Here is a 24,520-nt window from a genome sequence, read left to right on the forward strand (position 1 = left end):
AAAGTCCTTCAATTCATAATCACAACAGTCAAATGAATTAGAAATACAATAATAACATTGACAATAGAAAGATCCATAGGCAGATTTCAATTAATTAAAATGTACTAATTTCTAAACCCCATTATTGCATGCACTGAATACTGAAAGACGAAAAGATGTCTGTGAGAAATAATATTAGATCAGAAACAGGATATTCTCCTACAAGTGTGTTGGGATAGAAATATACTGGTGGCTTCTGAGCAAAGGGTGTGTGTGCCTCATTTGGGACTGAGCCCCACTCTACCCAATTGAAGTGTGATCCACCTGTGTATTAATGTTGCTGATCAAAAGTAACAAAAGTAATAAAGGCCACCATCCTACACATATTTACCTGTGAGGAAGTGCTCTTGAATGCATTAGGACAGTGGTTCCCAACCTTTGGCCGTCAGGTGTTCTTGGATGAAAACTCCCAGAAGCCTTCACCCCCTAACTGGCAAAGGTTTCTGGGAGTTGTAGTTCAAGAACATCTGGGGACCCAGTGCATTGAGATTTACTTTCAAGAGTTTATGCTATGTGTCTCCCTAATTTAGGACTCCAGAGGAAGCACCGCCACAGCTTGACAGAAAGGAATGTGGAAGGAGGCCTGCAAAGAAGTTGCCAATTGTGGGCACTCAGCATCTGAGGAGAATTTCAGAGACACCAGTCTCCATCAGAGCCCAGGACTGCCTGGAGGCTAAAAGTCTGCCTGCCAGCCCCTGCTGTTGGTGTCAAGGCATGTTCCTGGCTGTGACAGAAAACTGGTGAGTCCTTTGCGACAGGGCTAATGAGGCTTCTTTGACAAGCAAGGGAAACGGTGCTTTGATCACAAATGGTCTGCTTTAACAATAGAACTACTAAGTTCCTTTTTTATTTTTAGGGTAGTACTTTGCCACTCTTAATAACTCCTGTCAGTATGCCTAGTGGTAAGAGACTGTGGAAGCTGTAGTCCAAAAGCTCTGGAGAGCCCATAGTTCCCCACCTCTATTTCAAAATCTCCCTGTTGATATGTGCTCTCAAGTCACTTCTGACCCAAGGTGACCCTATGAATGACCAATCTCCAAAATGTCCTGTCCTCAGAAGCCCTGCTCAACTCTTGCAAACTGAAGCCTGCAGTTTCCCATATTTGGGTCAATCCATCCCTTATTTGTTCTTCTTCTTTTCCTGCTGTCTTCAGCTTAGTGTCTTTTCCAAGGAGTCTTGACTCTCATGAAGCACCCAAAGTACAATAGCTTCAGTTTATTCTTATTTGCTTCCAGAGAGAATTAAAGCTTGAATTGATCTAGTACCCACTTTTTTGCCTTTTTTTGGTGGTCGATGATATCTGCAAAGCTCTACTGCTACTCTGCATCCCAAAATGAATTTTGTTAGCTTTCTTCAGCTCTCCCTTCTATACATAGTAACAAGGGATACCATAGTGTAGGTGAACTTTACCCTAACAATCTCCCGAACAGGCCAAAATGGTAGAGTGGATCTTTTTGCTAGAGAAGGATTTAACGCTACACTACACGAATCAATTATAGCAGATTGATGACTCTTCAAACTAATTCTGGGATGTATCATTTCATGAAGTCCTGAGAATTCTCTGCTACATAACTCCCCTGAACAACAACTTCACAAGATTACAAATCCCATGGATCCATTGGGGTAAAGCCATGACAGTTAAAGTGGAATAAGAACCCTGCTGCCCCTCAGTGTATGAAAATAAACTGAGATACAGTAATCAGATTAGTGAGAGACTGGTTGGATAATCAGATTGTGATCAATCACAAATATTGGATCCCTCAAAAATTAATTTAGTCAATTAACACTGCCATCCTAGGTATGCTTGCTCAGAGCTAAGGCTAGACCAGTGATGATTAACCTTGTTGAGTCCAAGTGCCCAAACTGCAACACAAAATCAACTTATTTATTTCAAAGTGCCAATACTGCAATTATGAATGATGAGGTTTTAGTTTAGAAAAAAACAACTGCTCCTGCACTGCAAGGGTTAAATGCTGCTTCTTCTTTTTCTATGGGCGGTATTAACAAAGAAATACTGGTCCTCCAATCCCCCATTGGGCCAGACCAGTAATGGTCACCATTGCACCCCTCTGCTGGACCACTGCACCCTTCTGCTGGACCACTGATGTATGGAAGTGAGAGCTGGACCATAAAGAAAGCTGACCACTCTGAAGAATTGATGCCTTTGAATTGTGGTGCTTGAGGAGTCTCTTGAGAGTCCCCTGGACTGCAAGGAGAACAAACCTATCGATTCTAAAGGAAATCAAACCTGAGTGCTCACTGGAAGGACAGATCCTGAAGCTGAGGCTCCAATACTTTGGCCATCTCATGAGAAGAGAAGACTCCTTGGAAAAGACCTTGAAGTTGGGAAAGTGTGAAGGCAAGAGGAGAAGGGGACGACAGACGATGAGATGGTTGGACAGTGTCATCGAAGCAACCAACATGAATTTGGCACAACTCCGGGAGGCAGTGGAAGATAGGAGGGCCTGGCCTGCTCTGGTCCATGGGGTCACGAAGAGTCAGACACAACTAAACGACGACGACGAATGCAGAACAATCTCAGTTAGAATATCAGATGAAATTCAAGTTATGCAAAATCAGCTACAGTTAAGGTAAAGGTAAAGATTCCCCTTGCCAATTAGTCAAGTTGTGTCTGACTCTAGGGAGCAGTGCTCATGCCCGTTTCCAAGCCATAGAGCCAGTGTTTTGTCCATAGACAATCTTCCGTGCTCAGTGTGACTAGACACGGAATGCCATTATTTTTCCACCATGGTGGTACCTATTTATCTACTCACATTTTAATGTGCTTTTGAACTGCTAGGTTGGAGGAGCTGAGTGACGGGAGCTCACTCCAATGTGTGTGGATTCGAACTGCTGATCTTTTGACCTTGCAGCCCAGAGGCTTCTGCGGTTTAACCCACACAGCTACTTAGCCCTTTATAAAACAATGTACAGTGGTGCCCCGCATAGTGACGTTAATCCGTTCCAGGATTAACGTCGCTATCCAGATTCGTCGCTATGCGGGGGGGAAACCCCATAGGAACACATTAAACTCTGTTTAATGGGGGGAAAACTCACCTGTAAGCAAAGATTCCCCCTTCAGGCCGCCATTTTCACTGCCCGTTAAGCGAGGGCACGGCGCGAAAACGCTGCGGGCGGCCATTTTGCTGATCCGGCGGCCATTTTGGAACTGCCGATCAGCTGTTTTCTAAACATCGCAATGCGAAGATCAGTAAGCGAAACGCTTACCAATCATCGCAATGCGATGTTTAGCCTATCTAAACATCGCAAGCGATCGCACTAGCAATCGCAAAAAATGCATCGCTATGTGGATTCGTCGTTAAACGGTGCGCTCGTTATGCGAGGCACCACTGTATTTAAACCAGGCCTCTTGTTAAAGTTCAGTATGTTCCCAACTGTTAAGCAGTATGTAACGTAAAGATAAAATGAAGTACGGTAAGTAAGTTACATACATACCTATTCCAAGGAACAGGTTCATGAAGACTGTAGGAATTGGTCCAGAAGAATTCAGATAGGATAATCAGAAAAGATTATATAAAATAAAATAATGAAGCCACTGGTGTGTATATAGTGAAGGAATAAATAAAAGAAGGAAATGAATCAGAGTTTACTCAGAGTGGTCTATGGGCCACAAATGTAGCCCAGGAAAACCAACTCTTTGTTAAAAAAAAGAAGCACAAGGGAAAGGCAGCTGTATACTCTCTCAGGAAAAGTAATCTCACCTATTGTAAAAACAGATGCTTCTCTCAGAATTAAGGAAAACTGAGGCACAAAAGTTCTAGAGAAGCCCAGACCTGGATAAGTAAAAACTCATGAGAAAAAGTGATCTGAAAAGCATCTGTGTGCGCCCAATGAATGCAAGTGAGATTCAGTCTGTCCCTTCTCTCAGCAATAGCTTTTAGTTCCTTTTTTAAAAAATATATTTTATACAAAAAATACACAAAAGAACACATACATAACAACAAAAATTACAAAAAAATACAAGTAATAGTGCTTATTATAAACTAAATTCTAATGTGCACCCTATACCAGCAATAGCTTTTAGTTCCATTCACACCTCTAATTTTCCTGCATTCTGATTGGCTTCTTTGCCTTCACCCTCACAATTCCGTCCAGTATTGGAAGATGGCAAGCTGGGAGAAAAAGTGTCTGGCATCACCTTTCTTTACTCCCAGAAAGTGAATCATCTCTTCATCCTGCAGCATATAATGTGATCATAGCGTCTTATCGGGGTACACTCTGGGCATGGAGTTAATAAAAGTATCCAACTTGGTAGCCTCTCCATACTGCTCCATTGTTTTCAAGCTCAGCCATAGCCTTGTTGCCACTAGAACTAGGAGATGCTGGTTCAAATCTTTCCTCAGCCACATAAATTCACCATGTGAGTGTGTGTGTGGCACTAGTATAACCACTCCTTAAGTATCTTTAATACAGAACTTTGAGAAGCCTATGAGGGCAGAGGTTGAAGCACGGGGAAATGTGGAGGTGGCTTTTCTTTCCTTCTCCTCAGTAGCTCCTAATCTAAAAACAACTGGCCATACACTTCATTTTTATAACCAAACCAATGAGGGTATGTTTCATAAACAAGCCCCACATTTGCTCAGGTTCTTTTGGGCTTCGTGCAGCTTATGGTTTCTGTCTGGGATAGTCTGTTATCTGTATGATTATTATATTATTTATTCAATTTATATACCACCCATCTGACTACCTAGGCCACTCTGTGGTTCACAACATAATAGACAACAATAATACATTAAATAATAACCACAGAAACTTAACAATGCAGAAAATCAAATTACACTAAAAAGACAGCATAAAAACAATTAATAAAAACCCGATATTACTGTACAATGCATATTTAATTTGTTGTACACCGCCCAGAGTGGCAGTTTGCTAGATGGGTGAGAAATCAATTGAATGAATGAGTGAATGAATGAATCTCAGGCCAGTGTGCCTAGGACTTGTAGCCATAGTTGACTCTTGAAATAATTTGCAAATATTTCATGAGGAAATGAATGGAGTCCAGCGAGACTGTTGGTCTCTCTACAGAAGTGGCTGTCTCACATTTCCTGTAGAACACAGAAGCAACTTCAGCATTGATTTTGCAGCAAACATACATCTTTGCAGAATTTAGAAATGTTACTAATCATGCTAATTGGGAATCTGTAACAGAAAAAGTAACATTTCTAAGCCCTGTGCTATAGTTTCTCCCCAAAACATACTTTGTTGCATTTTGCTGAAGCTTCTTAGGCTTAGCAGGATGAGCCAAAGTCAAGTGGAAATGATTGATAATTAAAAATGGAATAAAGTGAAGATACCTCTGTCAACACAGTCTATAAGAGCCACTTAGAGCTTCAGGGGGAATGAAGAGCTTGTAATGTGCTCAATCAAGATAAGAGCAATCATCACATGGCAGAATCAAACACAACTAAGGTCTCATTCCATTTGCCAGTCCCAACCGAGACCTATTCTATTAATTGCTGAAGAGTATCTCAAGACTAGTAATATAAATCCCATTGCTTCAGTCATTGCCTACTCTAGTTGAGACCAGCAATTGGAGTTAAAGCTAGATTTGTGAATCTCATGTTAGATCCTACTTGACCAGTCATTAGGAACTCTGCTTCATCCATTCCATTTCACATCTGTTACTCACTTTCTACTTTGTTTCAGAAGGTAGGGAGATGCCCGGGCACGGGAACTTCTCTGCAGCATGCTGAGGAGACGCAACCTTCTCACCACACTTCTCATTGCTCTGCCATGGGGTCTTCTGCTAACTTTGTGGCACCAATACCCAACCACCCGCTACCTCAGCCTTCTGAGAAGTAAGTACACAGCTCCAGGGCTAGAACAGCTCTGTTTTAATCTAACAAGCATAATGACATGCTGAAGCCATCCATAACTGAGCAATTAATAACCGAGCACTGGTAGAGTGATCTTCCTGCTTCCAGAGCATTATCTTACCACTGCTCAGTTACGGATGGCTTTAATATAGCATTGCACTAATTAAAGTTAACTTTCCAAACTTTGTCAAATCCAGGCTTTACCAAAGGATGTACAGCAACTATTTGCATTAAAAAGTTGCTATGAAGAGAATGAAAACAAGACCACCAGAGGGTGACTAACCACTGCCATTTTAGTCTTCTTCTTTTTTCTGACAGCTAACTGCTGTCTCTCTCTTTTTCCTGTAAGTGAGGTGCTGAAGGGTGGTTTAGTCTAGCCCGATCACTTAACATGAAAGTAATGCAACATCTACTCCCAGGCCTGAAGGTACCCCTCTCCTGCCTCTGCCTGCTATTTAATATTACCAGATTGCAGTCCAGAGCTTTCTTTTACTTTTCTTTTTAAAAAAAACATTTTATTAGTTTTTCAATCTATCTACATTGGTTTGTGCTTGCCAAACATCGTGTTACATGCTTTGCTTACAATTATTTGTTTTTTACATCTCAGTGTCTTCCCGGTTGTCCCCCCAAATTCCAGACATCTTTCAGACATTCAAACAATTCATGTACAGATTTTAGTATATAATATGACTACTATCATAATATTACTCTCATAGTGTACAATATTTTCAAGGTCTTCTAATAACATTCTTATTGAAAGTGGTTCCAGATCAATGCCCCAGCTTTATATCTAGTTTAGTTTACCTAAAATGAAAACCTGACATATTACATCTTTACCCTGATCAGGGCTCCCTTATTTCAATTTAATTCTTCTTTTTAATATAAAGGATATACCCCTTTACAATTTCCGATGTTAAATATATACATGTTTTTCAACATTAAGGGGCCCCTTCTTGTTTTCCCCTTTTTCATCTTTCTAAGTAATTCCCTCTCTCATTTCTCTTTTTTCACTTTGTGTTTCTGTGTCTCTAAGCATTCTACCATCTTTCATGCCCTCTGAAACCATTTTGTGGATGTTATTTATGTTCACTTGGTCTATCTTCAATAGATCTTCCAGGCTTTTTTTGTTAATTTTGCTGATTTTCTCCCCTTGTCTTCCCTTAATACTCTCTTCGGATCCAAGATTGACATTGTTTCTCTTAGGTTTTCCCCATTAATTTCCTCCAGCTCCTCTTTTGATTGGCATACATCATCCAACACACTCTCATTTCCTGCTTCGTTGTTCCCTGTCGTTTGTGGACTATAGTTCTTCAGATGTTGATTGAATAATTTTGCCTCTTGGTAATGGGATCTCACTATTTCTAGTATTGTTTGAAGGGTAGATTTTGTTTCATCCCAAAATTGTCCTTGTCGTGCCATTCTGTTCCAGCTACCCAAGTGCTTAAGCCAAGATTCGAAGTCCCCAAGTCTCACAGTCCAGATTGATGATTGTATCTGTGTCCTAATTCCTAATCCCTGGCAAATTGATGCCAGCTAAACAGATATTCCAAGTTTCCAGAGTCATTTCAAAAAGTCCGCTTTGGCTAAATAGGCCTGAACCAAATTTAAACCCCCAAAGTACCAGGGTAGAATGCAATGGTTGTATCCGTGGCCTGATGGCCTAATTCCCACAGGTTTACTAATTCCCAAGGCACAGTTTTTTAAAAGTCCACTTTAGAGTTAATTTATCCAGCCAGGCATAAAAAAATAAAAAAGAAATAAACAGGTTTCCAAGCTTTAAGCAGCAGTAGAGTACTCAAGGTCACTGTCCTGGGCTTTATGCCAAAAGACTTCAGGTAGACAAAACAAAGTCCAGACTTATCAAGTATAATTTATGAGAAAATTTCTTAAGATTTATAACGCCAAATTATAATATTCTTGAAGTATAATTTAAATGTATTTGAATGAGTAGTTAATGTCCCATTAATCTTTAAATTATTTTCTTTGCATCAGCTATCCCTCTTTCCAGATTTTCTGCCGCTTTATGATTGCTGAGATTGATAGCAGGTTCTTTTTTCTGTATATAGGAATTGTCTTCTCCAGGGGTAATCATAAGCAATTAGTTGTAAAAATATATCTCACCCGATAGTAACACTGATGCCAGATAGCTGATTCTTGCTTCTCTTAGCTGGCTGCCGACAACTTGCAAGCAAGCCCAAGCTGCTTGTTTCTGCCCGTTGGCTGATTAGGGAGTTTTCTGGATCAAACAGGGGTGACCACCGTCCCCCCTGTGATCAACAGGCTTCCCCCCCCCAGTTCACCACCTCTTCAGGGTGGTTTCGACACCCTGGGGTGTCCCAAACAGGTCAGAATTCAGCCCAGGGGACAGAGCTCTGTCCTCCTGCTGCTGTCTCGTTGCGGCGTCAAGCCGGAAGTCTGAGCTTTCTTTTACTTTTCATTCACATTGCAGACAGAAATGTAACCAGAACTAAAGCCCAGGAATTTTATTTGCATGTGTTTTTTTTTAACTAGATTCTGTTCCCAGAAAACATAGCACAGTAATGTAGGACAAAGTGGGCAAAGTGTAGTCCTTTGTCAGAGTACAATTCCCATCAGTTTTACCCTATATAGCCAATGGTGTAGAATACATGAAACTACAGTCCAGTTACATCTAGGAAGCCACACTCCTGCTGTAAGAGAAGATGGAAACTCTATTGCCATTCAAAGGTGGAAGTGGGATGAATCCTAGAATCTAAGGAAAAAAGCTAGTGGTTGTTGTGGGTTTTTCGGGCTCTTTGGCCGTGTTCTGAAGGTTGTTTTTCCTAACGTTTCGCCAGTCTCTGCAGCCGGCATCTTCAGAGGATAGCACTCCGTGCTCTGGTGTAGTTGGCTTGGGAGTGGAGTATTTAGAACACGGCCAAAGAGCCAGAAACACCCACAACAACCATTAGATCCCGGCCATGAAATCCTTCGTGAATACAAAAAAACCTAGGTGGGAGATGCAGACTTGGCAACATCTTATAGTGAGAAGAGTTGAAAGGAAAAATATTCTCTGAGTTGCCACCTGGCAACACTAAATTTTCCTAACGGATCTTCTATCAAAGTATCCTTCTCATGTGCAAAGTAATCTCAAAGGATTACACAATGCACCCACTAAAGGCAAACTGATACCCAATACGCAAATACAAATACATTAATACAAACCACTATGGTGGGCTTGCATCTCTCTGAGTTGACATCTGCAAACTCTTAGGAAGGATTTTCTTTTACAAATGATGTTTTTGTTCGATGCAGTCATAACTTCAATCTCCTTGGCATTTTCAGTTCTAATTATCATGCTGTTTCCTTGTGGTTGTTTTTTTTTAACAGTTTATCAGATTTTAAATGCCCAGAGGAAGAAAAATTAGAATGCAAAGTGGAGTGGGGAAAATCCTGAATAAAAAATTGCAGAGGGATGTTGCAGTGGATGGATATTTTGATTCCTTGTTCTCTTTCTTCCTTATGCTTTAGAGGAAACAGATGAAAATGTGACAGCCAAATCCCTCTTCAATAGCACATCCCTAGCAAGAGAAGATGGGCTCTCATCATGCGCTCGGCAACCAGCCGTTGGGACTGCTCCAAAAATAATCCGGAGTTATGTGTATTCCAGGCCTCCCCCCTGGTCAGACGCTTTGCCCACCATATTTGTGATCACGCCCACCTATACCCGGCCAGTGCAGAAGGCTGAGCTGACCCGGCTGGCCAACACATTCCTCCATGTGCAGAACCTCCACTGGGTAGTGGTGGAGGACTCACCCAGAAGGACCAACCTAGTGTCTAATCTGCTGGAGAAGGCCGGGATAAATTTTACTCACTTGAACATTGAGACTCCTAAGAGCCTGAAAGTGGGCTTGTCCTGGATCCCATCTCATACTCCCAGAGGCACATTCCAGAGGAATCTTGGATTACATTGGTTGAGAGAAAGCTTCAGCACCATACCACCACCAGAGGGTGTAGTGTACTTTGCTGATGATGATAACACCTATAGCCTGGAGCTGTTTGAAGAGGTATGAGAACCAAGGTTGTGGCGACATCCTATTTCTGGTGCAAGATTCGGGATCCTTCAACATTTGTATGCTTCAGTCCATAGCTAGTTTTAGTGCACACTGAGATTTGTGATTGATTAGATAGAAATTTGAGCCAGCCATAGATGAAATAGATTATAGGTCAATGGCAGGGTGTGTGCTTTGTGTTTAGAGGACCATAGGTTTAGTCTCTGCAGTTCCAGCTGGGTCTAGGGAAGACTCAAACCTGAAACCCAAGAGAGCTACTATTAACCAGTGTAGACTGGGTTGGTTGATATTTGGCCCTCCAGATATTGCTGGATTGCAATACATAGGATTCTTCACCACTGGCTTCTCAGGCTAGTGCCGAGAAGAGGTGCTGCCTAACACCATCTGCTAGAACTGAAGTTGACTACCCTGCTCTAGATGAGTGATTCCCAACCTTAGGTAGCCCAGGTGTTCTTGGACTACAACTCCCCAGAAACCCCAGCCAGCACCGGAGTGATTAAGGATTATGGGAATTTTAATCCAAAAATACCTGGATGACCCAAGGTTGGGAATCAGTGCTCTAGACCAGTGGTCTCCAACCTTGGGCCTCCAGATGTTCTTGGACTACAACTCCCAGAAGCCTTCATCACCACCTCTGGTGGCCAGGATTTCTGGGAGATGAAGTCCAAAAACACCTGGAGGCCCAAGGTTGGGGACCACTGCTCTAGGCAATACTGGCCCTATAGTGCAATTCTGTACAAATGAGATCTCAAATGGGTAGGGTACCAGTCCTTGCAGGTAAGTTGGATGGTAGAAAAGACATGTGAGAGGGATGGTGTGCTCATTGGGAATACAGCTCTAGTTTCAAAACAGTGGTGCAACCTTTCCTTGCCAGTCACATATATTTTTGTAGCTAGTTCAGAGTTTCTCCTTGGCTTCTGCCAATGAAAAACTGGACTGGGCCAAAAGGTACAACACATGGATTAATATACAGAGAGGTTGGCCCCATAGGATAGAGTGGAAAGGTAAAGTAAAAAGCAAGACACAGGGCTTGGTAGACTCAGAAGAGAGAAAATGGAAACAGAGGAAGAGAAGAAAAGGATGTTCAAGAGGGAAAAAGAAGCTAAATCTTAAGAGCATGGAAAAGTTACTTTTTGGACTATAACTCCCAGAATCCCCAGTGTGGAGGTAACATTGGTGGGGCATTTTGGCAGTTGTAATAAAAAAAGGTAGCTTTTCCAAGTTCTGCCAGACCTTGAGAAAACAAGTTTGTGTGTGCATGGAAGGTTGGGAAAGGTTGGAGAAATCATTAGAGGAGGCCCACAGGATTAGAAATACTTCAGTCACCATTGTGTTTTCTTTCTGACAAGCAGATGCGCTACACAAAGAAGGTATCGGTATGGCCAGTTGCCTTTGTTGGTGGTCTCAGGTATGAGTCTCCAAAAGTGAGCCCGGCAGGCAAAGTGGTGGGCTGGAAGACCGTATTCGATCCAAACCGGCCCTTTGCCATTGATATGGCTGGCTTTGCCATCAACATCAGATTGATCCTAGAGAAGCCCCAGGCCAGTTTCAAGCTGGATGGAGTGAAAGGAGGTTATCAAGAAACAAGTTTATTGAAGGACCTGGTGACAATGGATGGACTGGAGCCTAAAGCTGCCAACTGCACAAAGGTCAGCATGGCCATTGTGGTCCGGGCGATTCTGGGAACTGTAGTCCAAAAAAGTAACTTTTCCATACTCTATAGTTTTTGTTGTGTGTTTTTTTTAATTTCCAGTCACTACTCTTCTTACATAATGAGCATGAGCATGCATGCACACGCATGCGCGCACACACACATACACCAGCCAAGGGCAGCCATTGGATGAGTCATCTCTTTGGGTGCCAAGAAATCTGCTAGTTTAAAAAGTCCTGAAGATTAGGAGAAATGCCCTTCTTTTCCCTCCAGTTTATCTCTTTGGAATATTTGTGGATGATTTTTGACTTACCAGAACAGAAATGTAAAAAGAGAAGGAAAAAAATGTATCCTATCCAGCTTTCAAAGAAAGGGAGATGATTACCTTTGTACCAAGCCTTCAATAATTAGACTATATAGTTCATAGAACAAGAGAGCAGGTGATCTACAAATAAGAAAGGTATGGTAAAATATTTAAAATAAATAAATGCAAAACATACCCCTCCAGATGATTTGAGTGAATCAATTGACATGTAACTTTATTTGAACAAATTGTTTCCTGTTTCATTTATAAAGTCCAGCCACATGTCAAATCTGAATAACAGAGAGCTGCCAGGTAATCTGAACAATAATCCCTAACTCAGTTTTTCCAGGCATTGTTGAACTACAGCATCCATCCTCCCTGAAAACCAGCCATTGTGGCCAGCACTTTTTCTGTTATTATTTGTTGGGTGAGCATGGATAAGGGCAAGAGACCAGTATCACCATGTCCAGAAATTGCCCCCTTTGCTTTCTGGACATGGTGATACTGGTCTGGATTGTACCACTGAACTTGGTTGTAAAATGTTTAATATAAAAGCAACACTGCTGTTGATTCAAATGACCCACATCACATCTTGTTTAATTAGACTCTGCAAAATAAGCAAAATAGGACAGAGAAGGAGATAATTAGGGTCAAACTATGCTATGGAAAGTGTGTCATTAGAAGAGAACATTCCTTAGGCTTAAAGTGCTATAGCTGGGAGCTTTTCACATCTTGCATAATTTGCAGATTACCTTGATTTGTTTTGTAATTGGCAATTGGGATGGAAATGTGGACTTTGTTTTCAAATCTGACTCCACAGAGTCTCCTGCAAACACATTTCTTGAACACATATGTGGTTTCAGACAGAATAATACATTATTTATGATGTATAGTTCAGGCCTTTGTTTCTAAAAGGGCTCCCCAAAATTACAGTCTCATCATCTGCATAGTTCATTCCCTGCTTTATGTCAAGAAGATGTTATAGAGTGCCACACATTTTTCAGCTCTGATCCAAGGGTCCTTTCATTTAAGCACTTAGTCTATTCTAGAGACTTTTCAGATGGCAATCAAATACATTTGCAGATGTTTTCAGACTCAGTTGTGTGATTCTAATAAAATGAATATTCCCTTTGTAGATCTTGGTCTGGCACACAAGAACTGAAAGGCCAACACTAGTGAATGAAGGCAAGCGTGGATTCACTGATCCAAGGGTGGAGGTATAAAGAAATCATCTGATGATGTAAGTATGTTTCTCTTGATGCTTTTTGTGATTGAAGGAATGACACTTCAAACATTTTCAAGCAAAATATTCAGCTTTCAGCATTTCAGTTCTGCAATATTGAGTATCCTGATCACTCTGTTTTTGATGCACACCATAAAAGGCTTTGTTTTTCTTGGCACTAGAATTTTCTTAGTAATACAAGGATTGAGATTGCTGATCCTATATTAATTTTTCCCCTGTCTTTAGTACTACTTGCCTGCCTGAGTGTCAGCTTGAGGAACAGTGTTGATGATCTTGAGTTATACTGATAAACAACATAGTAGTGATTAAAGAAGCCCAAAGTGTTGACCTTTACCTAGATGTAGAAAGCCAAATGAAGAGGCCATAGGTCAGCTGTAGAGTATGTGCTTAGCACACATAAATCCCAAAATCAATCCATAATTTTGTGGACACACAGAGTAGATGATACTAAGATTAGACTTTGTCTAGAGGGGCGGGGTATAAATTCAGTAAAAGTAAAAAAGTAAAGTAAAGTAAAAGTCTCTTTGGTATAAGGTACTTCATAGTTTGTAAGAAATCAGACTCTTTGCTTCCCAGCCCCAGTATCATGTATTCTATCTGGCAGCACCATGCTAAGTACAGCTCCCTTAAATTGTAAGAGGGGTCGTTGTTCTACTACAAGCTTTTCTGACTTCTGCATCTTGCAGACTGGCTTGCTTTATTTTATGATTGATCATCTGGAAGCCTTTGTTTAGTAATCTGATTGGTCAAGCACAAAGCTCCAATGACATTCCCCGATGACATCTCTGGTGTGAAAAAGCTTCTAACAGTAAGCTGAGTGTCTCCTGCAGTTTGGTGTTATGTTGATATGGAAGCTCACAATTCAATGGGAACAATCTATATGGTGAAGCAATGTGTCTATAATGTTAGCTGATCAAATCCCATTATAGTTTAGATCCCAAAATCCTGTCTAACGTGAAGGAACTGACAGAGGGAAAGTTTTCCATTCCCTCCCCCCCCCAATTTTAAAATTGATTAATTACACTGTACAAGATTAAAAGCTTGATGGAACAGTTAAAGAGTGTCCGTATGAAGTCAAGCAATTTCAACATCTACAGAAGGGTGTTCCATTATTTTGGTGTTTTTAGAGGGAAAGTCTTGATTATTTTATTTGTTGATTTATTTGTCTGCTGTTAAATCTCAGAATGTTGAACTGGGACTTGGGGAAATAGAGGTTCCAGAGCCATGGTGAAGTGCAGTATGTGACTTTGAGCTAGACATGCTCTCAATCTGAGCTATCTTGTTATGAAGATAAAGTGAGTAGGAAGAAAAGTATCACTTAAATTTTAACTCAAGAACAGCAATAATGCACTCATTGATATAATAAAGCCTCAGAACAGTTTACATTAAAAGCACAGGAAATGTAAAATAAAAACAAAAACTATGCCAATATAATAGGGCCTCCTTTATGGTGCTTGTGCAGTGGTCATTAAAACCAGTTTAGATGCATTTACCTCTCAGTTTCATTATTGTGTTTAGAATTCACTAGAATAAATTGAAGATAACTAAATAATCCTTTAAGCGTATCCTTTTGGATTTCAATTTCAATTTACAGCTTGATTCAACTTTGTTTAAAGGTAATCCTGTATTAGAAGTCAGTCTTCAACAGCAAGTGCTAAAACACACACACACCAGATTTGGCTGGATGTATATAGAGTCAGAGCAATTCCCAGGACAATATATAATAATCAAACTCTTCTTACATACTTGCTACCCACAGGGCTTCTTGTAGCTGCCTCTCTCACATAAACACAGTTGATGCAGAGAGAGAGCATTTAGTAATCCAGTGAGAGGAACCCTGAAGACAAAGGCAGAGAATGTTTGATTTCCTTTTAATAGTTAAACTTTCCCAAAGGCAATAATCTGAAACTACCTACAGTATGTGTACAAGTACAGAATAACTGGTTCTTTGTCATCCATAATAATAATAATAATAATAATAATAATAATAATAATAATAATAATAATAATAATAATAATAATACAAGAAATAAGAAATAAGAAATAAGAAAATGAAAAGAAGATAAATGGTTTATGCTGCAGGGTGGGTGGGATTGAATTAAATTGTCTTTGAGAACTGAAATGCTAAAGACCTATTGCCTGGACATTGCCTGATTTGTTACCGTCAGTCTTGTAGCCTGTAGAGGTTATGAGTAATGAAACAAAACAGAAGCCAAAGCGGTATGATTAATTCAAACATTTGGGAAGGGGTAGAAGGGGCTTGTGGGAGCATCCCAGGCCTGCAAAAATGAGCTTGGGGCCCTGTAAAAGGAGAGTCTCCTCTTTTGCTTTAATGTGTTGGCAGGCTGATAAGAAGGAGGACTTTCCTGTATGTCCGTGCCATGACATTCCATTTTGAACCCCTCTCTTGCTCCACATGATTGGTTGTTGATCATGGTGGGAAGGAAATGGGGGCCAACAAAGGAAATTAAAATTTCCCGTGCTCAGGATATAAGCTCGTTGCTCAGGGGCAGAACACATGCTTCGCAGGCAGAAACTCTCTGGTTCAAGATGTAGCACTTCCAGAGAAGTTTTGTATCGAGTCAAAGGCTTTTATTTTGCACTTTTTTATAGTCACATGGTGCTCGTGGTGGTGCATGAGAAAGCCTTTTTGGGTTCTCTCTAACCGCTACCCAACCCCATCACACAGAATGCAGTGTGTCATAGAGAAGTTTGATTTAGCTTAGCTACTATCTGCATTCTCTCTAAGGAGATCTGTCTCATATTTTGAGAACCCCGGGGCTAAATGGGCCATTTGCAAGATGTTCTTCAACTACAGGATTGAAAATATTCATTTGTGGAGAGGTTTTTTGTGTTTGCTTCCCCAATCCTCAAAATGCCTTCCAGAAGAATCAAAAGACAAATGGGTTGCTGTTTTATGAGTACATAATAAGCACACACCCCCCAAAAGGAGGGAGAAATGCTTCTCTCTACCTCCACCCTTTTGTCGTATTGTATGCAAGAGTTTTGGCTCCATTCTACATCACTGAAGCAAAATGCTTGCTTATGCCTGCCACGCGCATGCAAATCTGAGAACTGCCTTTGAGTTCCCCATAAATATCTTTTGTCTCTCTTCTGGGAGGATTTATTGATTGGACGTACTGCATAAATAAATATCCTTAACTGTGGGAGTGAAACATGGTAGTTTCCCATTCTTTTTATGGTGTAATTTCTGAGCTGTGTAACAATTTAATAAATATTCCCACAGAATTGAGACCAGTTTTGTGGTCTGGGACCTAAATCCAAGAAAGTAATCCATTTTTCCTCCATGCTTTAGCAATCCTTCTCTGAAGCAAAAGCAAAAGTCTGCTGCTTATATATACTGCCCCATAATGCTTAGAGCACTTTTGGGGCAGTTTACAATTTAGTTATGCAGGCCACACATTGCCCCCCCCACCCCGAGAGCTGTATGTTCAATTTACCGACTTTAGAATGGTGGAAGGCTGAGTCAACCTTGAGCCAACTACCTGAATCCATTGGGATCGAACTCAGCTTGTGAGCAGAGTCATGTCTGCAGTACTGCAGTTTAACTACTGTGCCACAAGGCTCTGCTGTGTAACCAATGAAATCAGCGTTAGTTTTTTAAGACAAGATATCACCAGAGCTAACTCTATAAATCTTGAACAAATTATTAGAAAAAAAAACAATAATTGAATTATAATTATACATAATGGAAACGATACACCTGGGTTATCCATATCTTTGAAATCTGGGGAAGATATTACAATTGTTTCTGAATTCTGAGAAAGAAAGAAATATTGGTAAACTACAGGGTGGCTCTTCGTTAAATGATTCAGCTGATACTGACCAAGATTATCCAAAGAGAATTAGAATGTCAGAGGAGAACCGGAGAGACCAAATCGCCCTTTTAGTCATCAGGTTTATGGGTGGAAATAAACTCAGGTTCAAACTTAGGTTGTGAGCAGAGTCATCACTGCAGTACACCAGTTTAATTACTGCACCACAAGTATAAAACTTATGCTTTGGTCTACGACTACCATTAGCTGCACTCAGCGTAGATACCAGGAAGAGATTGTGGGAATCTATGCCAAGCCATGTATAAGACTAATTATTCCCATGCAAGGGCATCCACAAGTGGCAGAGTGTTTTAATGATACCTATGGATTGTTGACCTGGTGGTAGTTTTTACCTATGTACATTTTTAAGAATGCCAAGTTTGGAATTCCATGGGGCAAGCACCCTCCCCTGTCGACACCCGTGTTCCTACCCCTGAATTTTTACTCAATTTCTGATTTCTCATTCTTACTGGATCTAGTCAGCTTCACAGAGCTGTGATGATTACAAAATAGGGAGGAGAGAACAGTGTATACAGCCCTGAACTCTTTGCAGGGAGAATTAATACAAACGGTGATGATGATCACCATGAAATCAGTTCCTTGGGGGCTTTGAAGTTGCCTTTCCTAAACAGCAGCTTTCTGTTGTTTGTGAGAGAACAGCTTTTGGAGCAGAGCAGGTTTCAAAGGAAGTTTGCCATATGGTTTTGGGAGCACTCCACTGTTCAAAGAGAAAATGCAGTAATTGCACTGTATAACTGGTAGTTCAGTGTATGAGTCTGTGTAGGTTTCTTTGGATCCCTGCTATTGCTTAGCTGATGGAGTCTCACGACATATATTGCATTCCTACATTTGTTCCTTTAAAATCTCTTTGTGTGTGTTTTTTTCTTTTGCAGTCGCTTCTCATGTCTCTGCACTTGTTCAGCAGCATACAGACGCAACAATCAAGAATAACACCCTACTTATCTTCATATCTAGCAGCTTCCAGCTTCCCTAAAGCCATGAAAGAAACTAACAAACCAACAAAAATGAAAGTCATGCCCAAGTCCGTTTCCTTTGTACTATTGCCAATCACTACACTACAAGGAAAACACATTTCTGCATTTACATTTATTTGCTGGAAGATGTTTTAAGGAATATAAGCAGTTATCTGGGGAAAGAAATAACCCACCAGTAACAAAACCATCTGGGACAATGTAAGAAGAGCCAGCTTTGCATGGAGAACAGGATTCTTTTTGCTAACCCCACATCTCTAAATAAACATTTGAAGCCCTGTTTTGTGAAGTGCTGTGACACTAACTTCTGCAAAGCTGTTCCAATGCCTGGCAGTTCAAAAGGAGGGCATCCTTGCATCATTAACACTGGACGACACTAGCATCCTTTGCAGTAAAAGATGCTCTCAGAATAGCTTGAACCCTCAATCAATCTGAGGATTCCTCCTACCCTCGTTAATCACACAGAGAGAAAAATAATGGGCATTTCTTGTTCAGAAATACACAAAGTTCATTTTCCTACATCCATCCCCTTCTTCACATCCAAAATGCAGTACAAGGGTCCAACTGTTCTTGTGTGTGAATAACAAACCGAACTAGAAAGCAAGGGCCATTCCGTTCAAGAGTTTCAGCAGCTCACCAGGCTCAGATCTTCATGTGCAAGGTTGTTTTCCCTGGGAGACAGAGGCAACTACTTCCAGTCCAGTGTTTCTTCACCTTTCTCAATTGATGGGGTGAGACATCGGGCAACAGCTATATCATGGCTTTCCAGATGCAGGATCACATGGCTGACCATCGTTGGAAAGAGGATGTGGCATTCTGAGGCATCTTTCGCCTGATCCAGCAGAGGTACTCCTGTGTTCTTGCAGCATTGCAGATCACTTGCAGATCGCATTCTGGAATGGCTGCCATACCTGCATGATCAATTTCAGCTCACTGCCTGGCTAGACTGCTATGATCTCCAAATGAACAACGTGTTTGGAGTGAGCAGAGCCATGCTGCGTCATAAACACCAAGTATATCACAGGTGATGATGGCAAACAATGACAACAGTATTATCCAGGAACAGAACTAGGAGAATGGTAGAGGGAAATGGCTGCTACACATCCTGGTTGGCAAAACAGAAATAGCCATCCAGTGTAAACCATAAATGGAAAACAGAAGTAACTGCTGAAAACCAACAGTCACACTTGTAGTTGAAGAATTATTGTCAGGACATCCACAAACCTTGGGACCAGAGGAAAATTAAAAACAAATGGATTACTAGGCCATGGCGTCAAAAGGTTTAATGGATTGAAGACAGCACAACTGCTTTGTTCCTATAGTGGGCTCTGCTCATGTAACAAAAAAAGCACACCTCTGGAGTTCCGTATGTGCTGGAAGTTCTCAGAATTGAGGAATTTGAAGGGGGACATTTTTCTAATCAACCTTGAAAAGGATTCTTCGATGTGAACAGGACACTGATTTGTTTCGTAACTTATTTATAACATGGGTCTTTTCTGCCTATTTCCTTTGTATTAACCTGGATGATCTGGCATGTTTGTGAGGACTCCCATCCATCAACCCCACCCCCAATCCTCATCCAAATCTCAGTAGGGAATAACAAATTTTCTACTCACAGCTGAAATGTCATACTATATATTTCATGCTCACTCTATTAAGGGACGTGGTGGCGCTGCGGGCTAAACCGCAGAAGCCTGTGCTGCAGGGTCAGAAGACCAAGCAGTCGTAAGATCGAATCCACGCGACGGAGTGAGCGCCCGTCGCTTAGCCCAGCTCCTGCCAACCTAGTGGTTCGAAAGCATGCAAATGCAAGTAGATAAATAGGGACCACCTCAGTGGGAAGGTAACAGCGTTCCGTGTCTAAGTCGCACTGGCCATGTGACCACGGAAGATTGTCTTCGGACAAAACGCTGGCTCTATGGCTGGGAAACGGGGATGAGCACCGCCCCCTAGAGTCGAACACGACTGGACAAAAATTGTCAAGGGGAACCTTTACCTTACCTATTAAAGAGTGCACCGGGGGGGGGGACCTGGTGTCTTAAATTAGCAAAATAATTAGAAGCACAGTAATGAGGAAAGTATGTAATTTTAAAAAAGAAAGAATGTGTATGGGACTTGAGACTGGCAGACAAGGATTGTTAAGGTTTTCAGTTATTACACCAGCTGTGACTACAACAGTCACCTCATAATAGGATGAGCACCTGGAAATTTTCTACAAACTTTTTTTTAAAGGAAATGTTTATAAAGGCCATTCTGTAACAACTAATATCCAGTTGGGAAATTATGGATCTCTCAAGATTGGCTTTTCTGGATATGGCTGATGGGAATTGTAGTCCAATGTCCACCCTGCATTGTTAATAAGCATCATTTTTATCATTTTCCAGTGAATAGATTGAAGATCAGATGCTAAAAAGAAGTACTTGAAATAGAAATGCTGTACCTTCTCCACCCCACACAAGGCTGATGTTAAGTTTGGGAGGACTGAGTCCATGTTTTATTCAACCCATGCTCACTGCTTTAGCTGTAAAGGGTTTGGAGTAAACTTTTTCTGCTACAAGGAGCATCTGCAGGAGGAGTAATCAGGCAGATTTCCCTTGCTAAGGCAAGTTGGTAGTACCCAGAGACTGCGACAAGATCCTTGATGGTGCCTGCCCAGAATTGTTTCTTGTGATTAAAGATGCACATAATTGATTGTGTAACAAAACTGCAGTCATTTGCTAAATTTAACTTCTCATAGACATGTTTAAAGCAATGTCTGAAACTGCCATTGTATAGCACAATGATACATACCAGAATGGGTATCCTCTGGAGAGACACGGATCTCTATATGGCTGAGGGAAAGCGGGGCTTGCTGGAGCTTCTGGGAAATGTAGTCCAATAAAGGTGCAAGCTATGTCCCTGCTGCCTTTCTTTACGTGAGCAGTTTTTTCACCACAGTTGTCAAGTGGTGAGGTTTTTTTTCTTACTAGCCTGCTTCTATGCTTTTAAAAGCAATTCAGCATATAAAAATTGAGCCTTATCACTTTAAGATGATACAAGAGAAGGTATTATGTGCATTCTTTCTCTATATTGGATAGCTATTCCGTGGAAAAATCAAAATAAAACTTTAAAATCTGGTAACTCTGCATCTTATATTCATGTGCCTTATAATGTGATCCTGAAATGCTTACTCAGAAGTAATTCAATGGCAATTACTTCCACTTTACTAAGGATAGGATTGTTGCTGCCTTAAGGAACTAGCAGGACATCACTGGCCCTGTTGCAGGTTAGTGATGGAGCTTACATGTTGCATGCAACTGCTCTGGGTTCCCCCCCCCCTGGAAGGTTTCTGTTCCTTAGACCTCTGGTTAAGAAACTAGTCTTCAGAAAGTAGAAGTGCACCATTGATATTTGTAGTCCACAGGGTCCCCACAAATAGGGTTCAATTTCTTTTTTTAGCCCTATCTGGAGATATGGAAAACTCGAAGATCAGAACTTGGACAGCTGCCACTTTGGATTAGAGTTCCCAGAATATTGCAGCCCACCCCACCCCCTGGACAGTGATCATCTTGTCTGGGCAACTCTGGGAGCTGTAGCAAAAAAGAACCTAACTTCCGCAAAACTCTGAGGAAGGCAAGACATTTGATATTTTTGGATTTATGCTGTTATAATTGTATATTTTTATGTTAGCCGCTCAGAGTGGTATTGACCTACCAGATGGGCGGGATACAAATCAAATAAATAAATAAATAAAATAAATAAATAAGAGTCTAGAATGTTAGCAGGACTGTCTATGAAGAAAAAGAGGTGATGCTCCCAGGAAGAATTGTGAGAAAGCAAGGTTTGTGAATCTGGGAAGGGACACCAGTCAGGAGATGGAGCATCCTGTTCCTTCTTTATGCTGGCTGATGCACAATCCAGTTTCTAATAGAAGGGAGATTCAACTCTAACCTTTGTGGCCTGCAGGGTTGCACCTGGTATAGCCTGAGGAACAATGGCAGTGCATACACAGTCTTCCCTTCCCTTACAACGCTCACAGGTCTTAGTGCAGTCTTAACCCATGGCAATCTCTACTGAGACTCTATCCACTTCTGCCTACCAGTGGTAGGCAAATGGGATCTTGGATTTTATTTCTACTAACCAGCTGGGCTGTTGGGAAAGCATGTCTGAATTTTTTTGGGGGGGGGAGGGCACTGAGAGCAACATGCATCCCCATAGCCCCAGACTGTGCATTCTTGTTCTGCAAAATAGAAAGACGCATGAACTGTGCGACTGAAGACAGTGGGCAGGAGAAGTATTAGCCAACTGACCTCTATGGAGAAAGACTCAGAACCGTAACAGAGGTCATTGGAAGGATGGCGGAAGAATTGACAGAGGAGTTTCCTGTTCGAGAAAGGAGTGGCTTCAAAAGACTTGTGCAGAGAAGCTCTCTGACATCTCCTTGGGGCCAGTGCTTCAGTCCTTGAATTTCATGAATACTATTAACTTTCTGTATTGTAAGGCAGGGGGAAAATATGCATTGTTAATAAGAGCAACAGAATGTCAATGAAGCATTTTTGATGTTTATTTATGGTGGGGGGTTCTTGGCTATTATTAAACATGGTATGAAAACAGCACAGCTGCTCTCCTCTGGGAAAAACGTAGTTGCTTTTCTAAATGAAGAATAATCTTAGTGGTACAGTATACTGGAAATCTCAAGTTGGCTGGGTTGGAGCACCAGAGATTGTGAATCCTATTCTCCATTGCATCTGCCAGGAGAAGAGCCACCCTATGTGACCTTTGGCCAAGCTACTTGGTTCCAAAACAACACCAGAGGGAAGAAATAGTAAATTACTTCTTAGTTCTTTGTACCTAGAAAAGGCTGAAAGACTAGAGCAATTTGACAGCATGTAATCATTGATTAATGATTTATTTTACAAACATATCTCCTGCAAGCAAAGCATATTGGGAACAAATAAGAACACCTTTGGAGAGCAGAAGATTTCTTATAGACAATTTGTGTAGCAATTTGCCCGGAGACTAATTAGGTCCCCAAAGATCCAATGCCTGAACTTATCTGCACTTCTAATTCCAGCCACATCACTAGGTGCATGCTTTTAGTTCTGTCTCATCTCTAGAATTTCTCCAGTCTTTGTTAATTCCATTAACAAAATTCCAATTTCTAGTTCATTTCATTAGCTATGTCTCTTACCCTATCAGTTAGCTGTAGGCGTGTTGCATTCTTTAGGCTTTGATAGATCCTGCATTTCCAAATCAGGAGCAAGACATTCAGTATAAAGAATTATCCTGGTACAGCAATCACCCCCTCAAAATAAAAAATAAAAAAGGGAAGGGAGGAATGGGGAGCATTAAGAAAAAATTGTTCAAAAGGCCATCCTTCTTTTTCCAGTTCTGAAACAGTCTTTTCAAATGCACAGTTTCCTTAAACCTACCTTCCTGGTATAATGAGTGCTAAAGTCTCAACGTATGTAAAAACTCAACATAGAGTGTCTACGACTTCCAAAACTTGGATGGGACGTATCCACAGGTTAATTAAAAAATGCACAAGAAAAGTTCAAAAGAGTTTGATAGGTTCAACTTCAAATACCTGAAAAGCTGTTGTGGGGACAACAGAGCACACTTGTAAACAGTTATCTGCTGAACTTCCTAATGTTGTGAATGAAACACGTTGTCTCAGGAGGAAGATGCTGGGGAGCTTAAATGAGAGACTGTAAGAGATACTGTGGCTGCATCCTCTGTAGCCCCTCTATTTCCAGATAATGAAGATGAAACAATAAGGGAGGTCAATTGTTTTCACACCATACTTACCCACTTGCAAAATTCAGAAGCACTTGGCAAGCTGCTGTGAAAACGGATCTAAAAGGGCCTTTGGTCTGTGATTTTTTCCCCCCAGAGACTGGAGATAGAGTAAATATGCCAGTCATACGCAATGAATTTTTGGTAGTTTGTTTAATAACAAGAGCTTGACAGTTTCATTTCAAAAGCAGTAAGTGGAAACAACATTGGCTGTTTTGATGTAATATATTATTTTAAGAGCAGTTTAAGGCATTTTGTCAGGAATGTTTCATGTTTCTGTATTAAACCTTCCATGGTTTTCAAACGGCAAATGAACAGCACGCATAATGCTGGGGTGAGTGAGGGTGGAGGGATGCTGCACACCAGTGGAAAAACTTAGTTGCATTAGGTGCTATGCTCTAGGATAGTCTTCTGGGGCCTGCAACTTTCCAGGCTGAAGGGTTACAAATCCTACGGTCCCTAGACAGCAACTGGACTGTAGGATCTGAATGCACCTGGAAAGTGTCAGGTCAGGAAAGGCAACATAAAATTCCACTAACAGCCCTTATGAAGGAGCCAACAACAAAATACGCCACTTTCTGGCAACCATGCCAGCCAAAATATGATGTGCCATTTTCCAGTAATAACATTGATAACTGAAATTTCAAGGAGTTATGCACATCAAGAATTTTCTCCCATCCTAAGCAAATGTACATGGATTAGGCAAGAAACAGATATGAGAAATAACGTGATTGGAGAAGGGAAATCCTTAACTAATGAAAGCATCTGAGTGTCGTAGTGTGTGTTTCCCTTACTTCTGGAAGTACATG

The 24,520-nt window shown here is 41.1% G+C and overlaps 1 protein-coding gene across 2 annotated transcripts in view; it reads left to right on the top strand.

Moving 5' to 3' along the window:
- LOC110074027 (galactosylgalactosylxylosylprotein 3-beta-glucuronosyltransferase 1) overlaps positions 1–21,056 on the top strand; it is a 63,034-nt gene extending 41,978 nt beyond the window's left edge. Inside the window, exons 3-8 of one of the 2 annotated variants that reach the window (XM_020783843.3) lie at positions 570–779; positions 5,710–5,861; positions 9,369–9,904; positions 11,263–11,559; positions 13,002–13,105; positions 17,838–21,056. In XM_020783843.3, the coding sequence (XP_020639502.3) occupies positions 5,750–5,861; positions 9,369–9,904; positions 11,263–11,559; positions 13,002–13,088 (1,032 nt within the window). In that variant the 5' untranslated portion in view covers positions 570–779; positions 5,710–5,749 and the 3' untranslated portion in view covers positions 13,089–13,105; positions 17,838–21,056. The remainder of the gene's footprint in view (positions 1–569; positions 780–5,709; positions 5,862–9,368; positions 9,905–11,262; positions 11,560–13,001; positions 13,106–17,837) is intronic. The other variant, XM_020783845.3, reaches the window with a different exon arrangement.
- Positions 21,057–24,520: the final 3,464 nt, after the last annotated feature.

The sequence above is a fragment of the Pogona vitticeps genome, chromosome 3 (assembly GCF_051106095.1).
Source record: "Pogona vitticeps strain Pit_001003342236 chromosome 3, PviZW2.1, whole genome shotgun sequence".
In the NCBI taxonomy this organism is placed as follows: Eukaryota; Metazoa; Chordata; class Lepidosauria; order Squamata; family Agamidae; genus Pogona; species Pogona vitticeps.